This window comes from Plectropomus leopardus, chromosome 18, assembly GCF_026936395.1.
Source record: "Plectropomus leopardus strain MGB_pleo_1.0 chromosome 18, ASM2693639v1, whole genome shotgun sequence".
Lineage (NCBI taxonomy): Eukaryota > Metazoa > Chordata > Actinopteri > Perciformes > Serranidae > Plectropomus > Plectropomus leopardus.
The window spans coordinates 1798369-1811130 of record NC_142193.1 but is presented as its reverse complement, the minus strand read 5'-3'; the positions used below and the strand labels follow the sequence as shown (position 1 = coordinate 1811130).

Below are 12762 nucleotides of genomic sequence, written 5' to 3'. Positions count from 1 at the left end.
GGTCACAAAGACCAAGCTGAGACAATCCATCAGAGGTGTTTTCCCCAAAAGCCACAACAGACTTTATACTCTACATCAGTTTTCATAGGCTGAGTAATGATGTTAATTATTTCTCACTTCAGTAAAGAGCTCCTTTAAGAGGAAGTAGCATAGCAGGAGTGGAGTAGTGACACAAAAATAAAGTGATTACTGAAATACATCAAACACATGCAGTTGGACAGTAAGTTAAAAGGAGGAAAATGTCAGTCCACTGAAGACACAACACAAAAATGTGAAGAACAAGTCATTACACCATATTGTCTGGCCTGTAAATATCATCTTTATTTGTCCAAAAGACATCACAGTGTGCTCACATTGTTGTACAAAAGCTGATCAGTAGTTGTGTGGGTTCAAGTGGTAGCAGTTATATTCCACAGAAGAGTATTTGATAGAGGGGTTTAGGGGTCGGTCCAGCTTCTGACACCTCAAGGACTGACAGACTGTGGTGTGTCAATGCTGCACAATAACAATAACACAAACATGTTAGAACTGATCCCACACACATGTATTGATAAGGTGTGTTGAAGACAGATAGTTGTAGGTTATGTAGCAATATGTTTGTGTTGATAGCTGATACTGAGTGCAGCAATCAGTGCTGAACATTTAATCTGTGCTTCCTACATGAAAAAGCCTCCATAAAACATTTTTTATTCATAGTATTTGAATATATATATATTCACAATTGTTTGTGAATATATATATATTCACAAACAATTAATTTCTCCTTGTACCCTCAAATTTACCCAAATCCCCAAATTTCTTCCAACTGTAAATGTTTTGTGGATATGGAAATCAGATAAATGGATGAGCTGGCATGGACATAACTATGATAAGAATTAAATGACTCAATTGAAGGTATACACTCTGTGTTCATAATGTCAGTGAATGTAAAATGTGCCAAAGCCCACTTTCCATCATCAAGCTTTACTTTTGTGGATTACTAAGTTACTAAATCACAGCTTTACTTTTGTATCACAGACAAAGCTTGACGCATGTACCTTAAATTCCCAGATCACCATGGCTCCATCCAGACCCACACTGCTGTACTTCTCCACTTTGGCTTTCTCTCCAGAAACAATACACAGTTGTCTGCAGGACCACACACATACACACACAAGGCTTAAAAAGGCTGGTAGTTATGAACATATAGAGTGTATTAAGGCAAAATGTCATGCAACTTTAACAACAACACTGGCATATTTGAAGGAGCTGCATGCGATATTCAGCGATATTTACAATTCCGAGTCTAAACTGGGATTGCCTGCACATGGCTGTCAACATGGAGGTAGCTAAGCTGACTTGCAGCAAACAGTTCTAACAACAGCCATACTGCTGACAGAGCTAACAGTTTTAACCTTGACCCAGTGATGAAAGAAGTATTTAGATCTTTACATAAGGTAAGGTATTTTGCAAAAACAATTCTTATTGGCAGAAAATCTGGAATTTTGCTATTTAGACTGTCACCTTGGTAGACGTTTTAACACTACCTAAAGGGAAACGGCGGCGGCCCTTACGTGATGCTGTTCTGGTGGAGGGTGTCCATCTCGTTGTTCTCTTCCTCAGTGGCCTTCTTGTCCAGGTTTTGGAAGTGTTGCATGGCTGACATGCTGCTCTTGGTGGTCTGTTTTGGGACGTCCAGCTTCTTCACAAACTCCAGAGCACCTGGACCCTTATAGGTGAACTGGTAGGGGCAACAGTCATGACCCTGACAGGAAAGAAAGTAGGGTTAACGAAATGCAAAGAATCACATTAATATGAAAGTTCAACTTATGACTGTCTAGGTTCTTGAAGCTGCATTATTCAATCTGATAACCTAAATAACAACAAGAGTTGAATTTTGAGGGCTTCATTAAAGGGCTTTCTGACATCAGTGTCATGTAACCATATAATTGTGGCCAAGGCTACTTTACATGGTGTCCCCTGCTCTGCAGTTTTTAATAATTCATATGCATTCACACACCAATGGGGCAATGACCAGGAGCAATTTGGAGTTCAGAATCTTGCTCAAGGATACTTCAACATGTTTAAGTATCCTCCGATTAGAGGTGACCTGCTCCACCCCCTGAGCCACAGCCACCCCCAACTGTTTGTAGCCTCTTGATATAACACAGCATTTTATATCCGTGGCTACACTTTAAATCAGTGGCCTCTCTCCCCCGTAAATATGATTACACATAAAAACAATAAGGGAGGAACTTTTTTTGTCATGGCATTCTCACCACAGGCTTTCTCTCACCACTGTGATGTAAAAATGTGGTGCAGTAATACAATACAATACAATTATGCACACTGGGTCAGTTGTGAATTATCTGCTTTGCCTTTTTCTGTATTTGGTACGGCCCAATGAGCATACCTTCCACACAACAAAAGGCTGTCAAAGGGGTCACATTAACTACATAATATGTAACCAATATGATTTTTGATTGCCACTGAGCAAAGTATAAACTTCACTGCTGGATGATAGTCAGAGGACATACTGTCTACACAAAATAGTTTGACAAAAGCTTGACAGACATGTAAGTACTGCTCATGGCATTGATTGGCTAATCGTAAGTCCCCCTGCAGCAATCTTTTTGCCCGCCCAAGGTTAGTGGAATAAAGCTGGAAACACAACATCAACATTATCATTATGAAGGACTCTGTTCATTTGATCCTTTGTTGATATAAAAATAGCAGCCTGCAACATTAGGTCGAGAACCTACAGTAAGTCATGTTTGAGTTGGAGAGCAGCTGATAGTTACCGCGGCAACAATCTCAGTGGGGCTGACGTAAAGCACACTCAGTAGAGGCAGACGGTCACTGGTCAGCTGGGTTACCCTGGATGGACAGAGGTCAGAAGGGAGGCATTGATATCATGTAAAAAGCCATGACATCAAGTTAATTTCAGGATCACATAGTAAAAAATCAGTAAAAAATTTATGTTGGAAGTAAGAACTCTTTACATCTTGGGCTCTTTAAATATTAGCGGCTAGTCACCAAACATGTTCTAAAGTTCTTGCTACAAATGTGCCTTAGATTAAAAGCATCATTTTTATTGCTTTGAGATCTCTAGGATGGACAGAGCAAAGTCAAAAAGTCACTGGTCCCAGATTTTGCATGAAAAGCCTCATGGCATGTTGATTTTCTCATGTTGGTAAAAGGAGTATTGCAGCTAAAACTATAAAAGTATTACAATGAAAGTGGTTGGCGGGTCTTGTTTTCTATCAACAGTTTGACTTATCATCAAAATATTTTAACATTAGGGATTTGAGTGAGGACTTAATGTATCCAGGTAAAATGGGACAAAAAATAGGGTCAATGGGGCATTTTCCTACAGTAAAAACAATATGGTTTTAGGTGACATAACACGATTTGCCTGTGGGTGGAACTCTCACATTTCAGACATTTTTAGTAAGTCACACTTAAGAGAAGTCTGCTGAGTTTTAGGTGGTTTTCTTGGCAATCTACCAAAAAGTGTTCCAAATTACCTGACTACACCCTGCTCACTGATCCACTTCATTAAAAAAGAAAAATGTATTCAATAATCTCAGTTTTATCTGAATATTAATACAGCTCATAGTGACGGCATAAGTGTTTGGCAGATGTACTCACTCCTTCCCCTGAGCAGCATCCACCACAGTGATGCTGCTGTTGTGGGCCACCCAGGCCAGCTGATCTCCACTGGGAGAGAAGGAGACGCTGTGCACCCAGCCTCCACAGTCTTTATGCTCCAGCAGCACCTCACCAAAAGGCATTTTGGCCCCCCAGGCAGTGGGTCCGGGCTTGTCCTCGATGTCCTTGATGTAAGCTGAAAAAACCCTGAGAAGTACAGGAGGAAATCTTACACTTTGCCAGATTTGGGATCCAATGTTAGGCTGCTTAATGTACTGTTGACATGAGCTACTCTATGATCACATGACTTAACATCAGGACCACAACCAGGCTGTGAAGTTCAGTGCAGCTCAGCGTGATGACATTCTGTAGTCTCATTTAACCTCCTGTTAGCAACCACCTTTTTTTAAGACACATAAAAGCTTCAGAGTTCACAGCGGGGTGTTTCCAGACAGATTTTATGTTGTAGACCAAAACGTAAATGTCTCTTCAGCTTGTGACTTTATTTCAGGCTTCTAACCAAAAACCCACTGACTATGAAACGAGTGAGCCATAGGCAAGAAATTAGTAGTTTTAGAAAATGTCTATATTTTTAAAAAGCTAGGAACAAATGTCTAGAGGTAAAAACAGTTAGGGAAAAAACTATATGTATAATTATCATAATTATATATTTAAAATCATTTTACATTTTATTATAGTTTTTACGCTTTTTTTCTTTCCCACTGTTGTTTTTTGTCTTTGTTTTTATTTTTGTTTTATTGCTCATTTTCAGGTAACTTTCTTGTGCTTTTTATACTAATTTCTCACTAATTTGGGGGTCAAATTTATATGTTCCATATTGACTTCTTCCCAGGTTTGTCCTAGGTTTCAAAGGGTTAACAACTAATGACTGGGGCACTCTTTTGACAAATCTTTTAAAGGGTAGTCAGGAGCACAACTCCTGCCTGTGTTTGTGGGAAAATAAAATGGGCAAATAAGACATTGCTAACCTTGGAACAGGAGATCAGGTTGTGCCCACATCTTTATACAGACCAGGCTCCCCCACCACAACAAGAACAGAAAAAAAGAAAAAAAACATCGTTTTGAGTGCACAGACTGGCATATGTTCAGCCAGCCCACCCAGACTGGACCCTCTCCAGTTTGTATACAGAGCCATCAGATCATCAGATCCACAGAAGATGCCACTTCCACTGCCTTATACACACTAAGCCCTTACACAATGAAAACAACAACATCTACAATGCATACTGCTTGTTGATTTCAGCTCAGCATTCAGTATCAACTAACGTGTACATATATTTTATAAATCCACTTTTAGTCCACTTTTTCTGTCATGTGGGAGGCAGTGGAAGTGGCATCCTCTCTACAGAGAAACTGACACTATTATCACACATCTCCACTCTGGGAAAGAAAGCTGTAATTCTTGAAAACTTGAAGAAGCAGAAACCTTGTGCCAAGTTCTTGTTGCTTTTACAGAGCAGCAAAGCAAGTGTCATGACTGGAAACATTATGACTTGCATGTTTTGTGGACAGGAGGGCTCTACATCAGAACACCAATGGTACACATCTACTGAGCATCAGTGACATTGGTGAGGTGAGGTGCCTGTGTGGAGCCGATAAAATACTGAAAGACAAAACCCACCCTGGCAAAAGCCTGTTCATCCTTCTGCCATCTGACAAACAGTATAGACGTACTGTTACCGTAGCACCAGGCTACAGAGCAGCTTCTCTCCTCAGGCTGTGAGGCTTCTCAACTCCGCCTCATTCTCCTTACTCCACCATAAAAAAACAGCATGTAACTTCCTGTTAGGCTGGTTTTCACATTACCATACTGCTACACTCATTCCCACGATAACAATCTATTCGCACTCTAATTGCAGACACATTGCGCCTCATGCAAGAAACAATCTATGATCAAATTTTCTCTTTTTTTGTTCATGTCCACAATTTGTTCTTATTTTATTAGTACCCAGTGATTTTTGGGATTCATCAATGTTTTCTTGTTTTTGCTACTCTCCTAGGTAAGAGAAAATTTTTACGAGAAGTCCAGAGCACTCATACCAAGATAAGACAAAACATCTCACTTTCACAGTCTACAAATTGTTGTGCAGCACAAGAAAAAAAATTACATTTGAGAAACATTTTTAAAAATACATGAATATCATTTAATCAAATTTAGACAATGTTTTAGAGTACTTATGACTGGACATACTTGGTGTATTGATCCCAATTACTGTAATATAAGTTATTGTGCATCTCTCTGCTGACCAGAACTGGAACTAAGGACATTTAGTCAAGAACTGTACTTAAGTACAAATTTGGGAAACTTCTACACTACTTGAGTATTTATATCTCATGCCACTTTCCACTTCTTCTCCTCATGCTTCAGAGGAAGATATTGTACTTTTTACTTCATCATCATTAGATAACTACTTTTCAAATAAGACTTTTGTGCACAAACCATGTGAAGTATTCTTTTTCATTTCTTCCTGTGGTGCTACTTTTATAAAGTTTGTTCATGATGCATTTTTTACCAAACAGGAAGAAGTAGTGCATTTGTTGAGGACTATGTTTAACTCTGGTGATTATTTTTTGCATTAGTATGCTGTGTGTGGGATTGGGTCAAGATAAACTACAATGTGTTAATGAAATGAAAGAACATGTCACCCAGTGCAACAGTGTGGTTCACTGATGCATTTTTGGATCATTTTTGGACATAATTAATCTGGTTCACCTGGCCACATGTTGTCCTGCTGCAAAATTCAAATACACTGAGTTTTAATTTGCTCATTGACAATTAACCTGAGCTTCAAATTGTGGTTCTTTGGGTGTCCTTTCATAGAACTAAGAGTCTAGTCAGCTTCCTTCCCTTTACATCACAGTTTTGGTGGTTGTGTCACCTGCAGTGGAGGTCTGCGGACCCAGCTGCCAGCAGGATGTTGTTGGGATGCCAGTCGAGACTCAGGACAGTTGAGCGAATGGACTTCTTGATATGCTTACTCAGCCACCTGAAAGGAAAAGAGAATGTTAAATGCCTGCAATCAAATGTGTTTGGCAAATATTATTGCAAGCAATCTAACAGGTAAGATGACATGAAAATGTGGTTGCGTTGTATTTGCAGCACATTTCTGTACATTTCTGCACATCATTGTAGTGGTTTGCCTTCTAATTTCTTTGTCTGTTGACAGACATCTCCTTTTGGGTGGAGGTAGGGGTAGGGGGTTTTTTGGGGGGGGTTTTTTGTTGTTTTTTGACCATATTTGAATTAGAGGGAGCTGTGGAGGAACAAGGGGTGGAGCCCAAGAAAACTAGACTGGTCAGATCCTAATGACGTGAGCTTGACATTATGTTTCACTCTAGAATCTGCCACCCCAAACACTTTCCAGAAATTACAATCCATCCGGGCCAGTCAGGGAACTGCACCGTTGTTGACAACATAAGCAGCCAATCAAGGACTGCGTTGTAGTTAAAGACGTGAAATGCAGGTCACTGCATCCGAAACAGTAATGGCTGCTCCCACAGCAACAAGCGCAAGCTGTAATGTTAGCAGAGTCAACAGTGATAAGTGAAGTTAATGCAGATACAGAGTCAATAACAACAATTAAACAAGCACAAGATGATGCATTTGCAGGGTTTCTCAGGGGAAAAGACTTTTTCACCGCTTTTCTGATTGGATTTGGCAAAATCTTGATTTGTCAGCTGGCTCTTTTGGTGATGAAGAAGGTGTAACCCCGTGAAAATACAAAGTTCATTGTTGTTTGGCCACTGATGGAGGAGCAGATACAACAGGCTGCAAAGCTGAAGATCACAGCTATGCAGATCAGTGTTCACGACGCTTCAGACAGACAACAAGGACACTGCCAGCTGATATCCAGCAGTCCAGTGGCAGCTGGCTGCTAAAGTAGAAATGGTCAAATGTGCTGACAGTGTCAGGGTATCGCAAACAACTCATGGGGAGGTACATGTCACATACAAATAGTAAATATAAATAAGTTATATTTTTTTTAGATCGACTGGTACTGTCTAACGTAAAAACTTATTTGTGTAGTAGAGGCTAGTGCTAACATCAGGATTGGCTGAAAGAATTTGTCTGTCATGACGAGTAGCTCTGCACACTGAAAGTGTTCAGGATGGCAGCAAATCCAGTTGATTCACAGAGAAAAAAGAGATTGTTGAGCTCACATCAGGATGATTAGGATGGTTGTACCAGACTACAAGAACGCCACTGTGGCAGCGACTTGTCAATAATAAGGTAGCCACACCCTTAAGCATTCCCTGCTTTTGCTATTTTACTTTAAATGTGACCATAATTTAGAAAATGAAAGTCCTGCTGTATTGAAGAGGAGTTAAAACTAGCAATTAAAACCATAAACTTATCAGTTAAGTGTTTTGGACTAGCATTGGGACACCAGAGTTCACTGCCTAGCCTCCTGGAGGTGTTGTGGGACCAACTAGGTGCCCCAAAGATGTGTTAGTCTTCACTGCTCTCTGACCTTTTTATTATGCCTATCAACCATAATAGCTGATTGATGACCCTAGTTTCTTCAGTGTGTATATTCCTGGAGCACAACTTTCTTGTGCTCAGTTGAAATCCCCTCTGCTTCCTCTCAGCTTTTTTTTTTCTATTACTGCTCTCTGACATTCATATTTAAGTCATAATTGCTGGTCAGTGACCCTAGGATCCTCATTGAGTGCACAAGTTTCTTGTGTTTTAGGTGAATTTACCGAGGAGATGAATCAAGTGAGAAGTAAGATCATTTTGTCAGTGACTAGCAAACAATCAGACATATATGCAAACTGTGAAGTCCCCCCGCCGCTGGCAATTAGAAAGAATGCAGGTTTCTGACACTTCCGCATTGGCTTCACTTCTCAGACCTAGAGATAACCCTTCACTCCGACACTTCTGAGGTCATTAATCTTGGCCTTCAAAACTAAAATCACTGTAAGTCTCATGCACAATAAGGAAATAATATCAATTTGATCATGAAGTGCTTACCAGTCATTCTCCTTCTCAAAATAGCAGACAGAGATGATGCGAGCTCCACTGCCCAGGGCAAACTTGTTCTCCAGTGGTGACCACTTCACACAGGTGGCTGCGCGATTAATGCGCACTAGGACCAGGGTGGGCTTCCACGCGCCATCCTTCAGAGTCCACACGTAGGCGTTACGGTCAGCGGCACAAGTCACAATGCGGTTGGACTCTGGGGCCCAGTCAATGCCTGTGGACGTGATTATTAAGCTCTGTGACAGGAAATACAGTACATTCAAGCTTTGCTCTCAAATCATATATACTACGTGAGATACCGAAAACAGTTCCATTAAATCAGACACCCACAGAATAGACGGGTGTGTGTTAAAGTGTGTGTGTTTTTTCGGTCATTACCCAAAGCTCATGACCATAGGGGACGGTTGGGATGTAGATAGACTACTAAATCCAAAGCTTCGCCCTCTGGCTCAGCTCCCTCTTCACACTGACAGTTCAGAGCAATGCCTGCATCACTGCAGACACAACATCAAGCTGCCTCTCCACTTCACACTCCATTCTACCCTAACTAATGAACAAGACCCCAAGATACTTAATGTGTGTGAGCCCATGGACAACAATTTGCTCTTGGTACCCTCCTGAAAGGTCTGGGAATGGAAAGGCCTCTGAGGATCAAGGCCCTATAGGTCAGTGGCCCTGTTGTTTTTAAATCTTTTATTTTCTCACTGTCATGTTGTCACATCTCACCTTTCCTCCCGCCACTGTTGGCTGATAGAGGTTACAGTACCTGTAATGCGTCCCGTGTGCTCACGCAGCTCATGGATCTTGACCCACTCTTTGCCTTTCTTCTCATAGATGTTCACCTCATTGTTGTTGGGACTCACTGCAATCTCTAGAAAGGCATATGTGTACAAATGTTAGGCATTGTAACCACTTAGCAGGATAATAACACACACAAAGTAAATATGACATGGTCTTCTTGGGATTATGACATACTTGAGGCTAAGCCTGCTACAGTTCGTGAGAAAATAAGGTAGGGAAAGAGTAAAAAAATGACCAGATTAATGGCAGTCTCAACATTATCATGTTTGCAAAGATATTAGTGGGAAGACCATGAAATGAAGTCAAAGAGACCCTCTGAGGAGCATGCACGTTTATTCAGTATATTTCACAGGGATCTAACCAATATTATTTAAACTCATACTGTGTGCAAGAGTTATTGGTCTGAGGGTGACACAGAGAACAGGCCAGTCACCACATTTAGGTTAATTATCTGGAGAATATACTGTAAATCATCAGCACTCAGATTAAGATCTAGTAGTGCGCATGATAATGTGTATCTTAATGACACTACTTAAATATTTGTCTGCCTGTTTTGAGGAGTTAATGCTACCTAATATTAGCTAATACCTACTATAGGTGTTTAGGTTCATTTGAGATCATTCTAAGTGCCTGAAGTGGAAAGGATTATTCCTCTGATGAGCATGAATATACTCTGCAAAGTTGCACACATACACGACATTAGATTTTCATATTTACTGTGTACAAGTGTACAGTTAGTCCTGATAATTCCACAAGAAAAAAAGTTAGGGAGTCACTAATTGCCATGAAATATGGTTCAGACATTAATAGTCTCCAGAGGATTCATTGTAAAAACTTAAATGACCCTCTGACTTTACATTTAGACCCATCAACAGGTCAAAAATTTAAAGAAAAAATTTAAAACATTTTACCTGCATGTTAATATTCTGTCACTGGGAGCATGATAACATACTCTGTCAATAGTAACCCTGTACTCCAGTACAGCCTCACACAGGTGCTAAGCCTGTAGATTCTTTTTGAGTCACACTATTTGTTATTTGCAACATCTATTGCAGGTCTGTCTGCCCTGAAAGAGGGATAGCTCTTCTCTGAAGTTTCTACCATTTTTTCTCCCCATTACAGTTTTTTTTGGGGGAAGTTTTTCTTTAGTTGATGTGAGGGTCTAAGGTCAGAGGGATGTCGTATGCTGTAAAGCCCTCTGGGGCAAACTGTAATTTGTAATAATGGGCTTTATAAATAAAACTGACTTGACTTGACTATCAAGGTCCAAAGTCCACCAACTAACTAACTGTCTGACACTGAAAATAAAATATTTTATATTGCTTTTTTCTCCACACTAGAGCTCCACATGTTCTTTGATAATTTATTGGCAAAGAGCAGAAGTGACCTTGGGGCCATACCTGCATGAAATGTGGAAAGCCTCAGTGTCATGTGTTTTGAACAAACACACTGCACTGCAGTGTTTAACAATGGCTGCGTTTACATGGACATGTATAACCCATTTATGGTTTTGGAGTACCATATCCCATTATATGTTTGAGCCTTGAAAATGTAGACACTAAATCCCAGTCATAAGAAACCTGAGTAGGCTGGCTGGAGTGTTCTGAAAGAAACTGCGTTACTTTTGCATGTTCACACCTTTACTGGGTGCTACAACCACATAATAACAGCTAATAATGTTAGTGTCTGAATAAGTGGAGTAGTTCAACACAGTGCCAACAACTTGTGAGGACAACCAGAGGAAAAACTGGGCCTGGGATAACATTCCCACCAAACTTCAGTTAAATTTTCCAAATATGAAAAAATCCTGGAGGGACTGAGTAACTGTACCATGGATGTATCAAACTGTACAATGTAGTTTTTTAATATTTCCTCCCATCTCCCATTACTGGTTTGTTTTTGTAAACATCACAGGCGCAGACAGTAACAGGCTTACTAACATTTTTCATGTATGATGCGATTATCCTGATTTCACTGTGCAAACACCATATCCCAAATATGATCGGAACCGGGATAAACCTCATAAACAGGTTATTCATTTCCATGTAAACGCACTCATGCAAAGTACAAAAACAGCAACAGACATCCTGCTGCTGGAGTGCAGTCAGACGCAGTAAAGCTCTTTAAGTCAATTTCCTGTATCAATAATCAGATTCACTGTGGTTCTCCAGCCAACAACATTAATGCAATCAGAGAAGGGAGAAAATGTATCTGGTCCCTCCCTGTACTGAACAAGTTATGGAGAGAGAAAATGGAGTGATGCACATAGGTGCACATACAGCATATATGTGTTACTGTGTGTTTTGTTTCACCCACGGCTTCGGTCTTTGTTCCAGGTGTGGCAGGAGAGCGGCTCCAGGCCGAAACTGTAGAGGGACATGTCTGAGCAGAGGCAGGGGAGGCTGCTGGAATGTAGATGCTGTCACGCCGGGTGTGCAGATGTGTTGCTGCAGGTCCCAGGAGGAGGACAGGGAGACATTTTGTCGAGAGACATGAATTTTACAGACAAAGCACTGCTAGTTTGTTGAATTTGGGTTTAGAAATGATGTGATATGAGTTATTGAGACTAGACTCTCATATTCCTATCTGAGTTTAAAATCATCAAAGTCATTCTTGCACTAGATTGACATTATTTACTGTGATGGACACTTGGAATTTTGGTCCTAAGAAAATGTGCACATTCTCTTTATGGACAGACTTACAGTTTGGGTGTATGAGTTAAAAAACTCTTTCTTAACTCACTGTTAGCTCTGTGAGTAATGACTGCAAGACAACACTACACCTTTAACAGGTGTGGTGCACGCTGTGCAAACACACTTTAACTGTTCCACCTCTATTCTTTGCATTCTCACAATCACCTGAGCCTGAGTGGGAGAAACAAACCTTGAGTTTTTGAATACAGAGACGACAGTTTCTTACATTTAGTTCCACAGTTTCAGCCTAAGATGATTTTACCTCAGACTGCAACATAGAGGTACATTCCAAGTGTTACTATTGGTGTCATATTCGTCTTTGCCCAGCCTTATCACACACACAGACAGATATGAATGTCTGTAATGGAACAGTGTGTTTCTTAACAGTTGCATGGCCCACATAGAAGGCATAAACAGGTTTTTATAAGTGATCAAAAAGTGAGACGGCTGAGGTCATTCCTTACCTTTGCTGTGTGTATGTAGTTAGGCTGATGTGTGGTGGGGGTTAGAGGTGCAGGCTTCTATTCGCGGACTCTGGGCAGTCGACACGAATGGAGCTGTGCAGTCTGACGGGTGAAGGAAGTGACTGTGATATTACTGAAGGGAGTGAGAGAAAGGTGGGTGTGTCTGCTG

The 12762-nt window shown here is 40.6% G+C and overlaps 1 protein-coding gene across 1 annotated transcript; it reads right to left on the bottom strand.

The window, feature by feature from the left end:
- Positions 1 to 296: 296 nt before the first annotated feature.
- Positions 297 to 12751, bottom strand: LOC121957325 (actin-related protein 2/3 complex subunit 1A-A). The gene is made up of 10 exons (XM_042505902.2): positions 12594 to 12751; positions 11753 to 11883; positions 9402 to 9506; positions 8627 to 8849; positions 6531 to 6638; positions 3631 to 3837; positions 2781 to 2856; positions 1554 to 1744; positions 1038 to 1128; positions 297 to 495 (listed from the first exon to the last, which is right to left on the bottom strand). Exons 2-10 carry the CDS (start codon positions 11814 to 11816, stop codon positions 490 to 492), a joined length of 1071 nt encoding a protein of 356 aa, XP_042361836.1. The 5' UTR covers positions 11817 to 11883; positions 12594 to 12751; the 3' UTR covers positions 297 to 489.
- Between the last annotated feature and the right edge of the window lie 11 nt (positions 12752 to 12762).

Excerpts from the sequence above, each read along its gene's own strand:
- LOC121957325 (XM_042505902.2), bottom strand. The coding sequence starts at position 11,816 with ATGTCCCTCTACAGTTTCGGCCTGGAGCCGCTCTCCTGCCACACCTGG. Across the intron at positions 6,639-8,626 it reads TTTGAGAAGGAGAATGACTG|GTGGCTGAGTAAGCATATCA; the intron begins GTAAGCACTTCA and ends TTTTCCTTTCAG. Across the intron at positions 1,129-1,553 it reads CTCCACCAGAACAGCATCAC|ACAACTGTGTATTGTTTCTG; the intron begins GTAAGGGCCGCC and ends GTGGTCCTGCAG.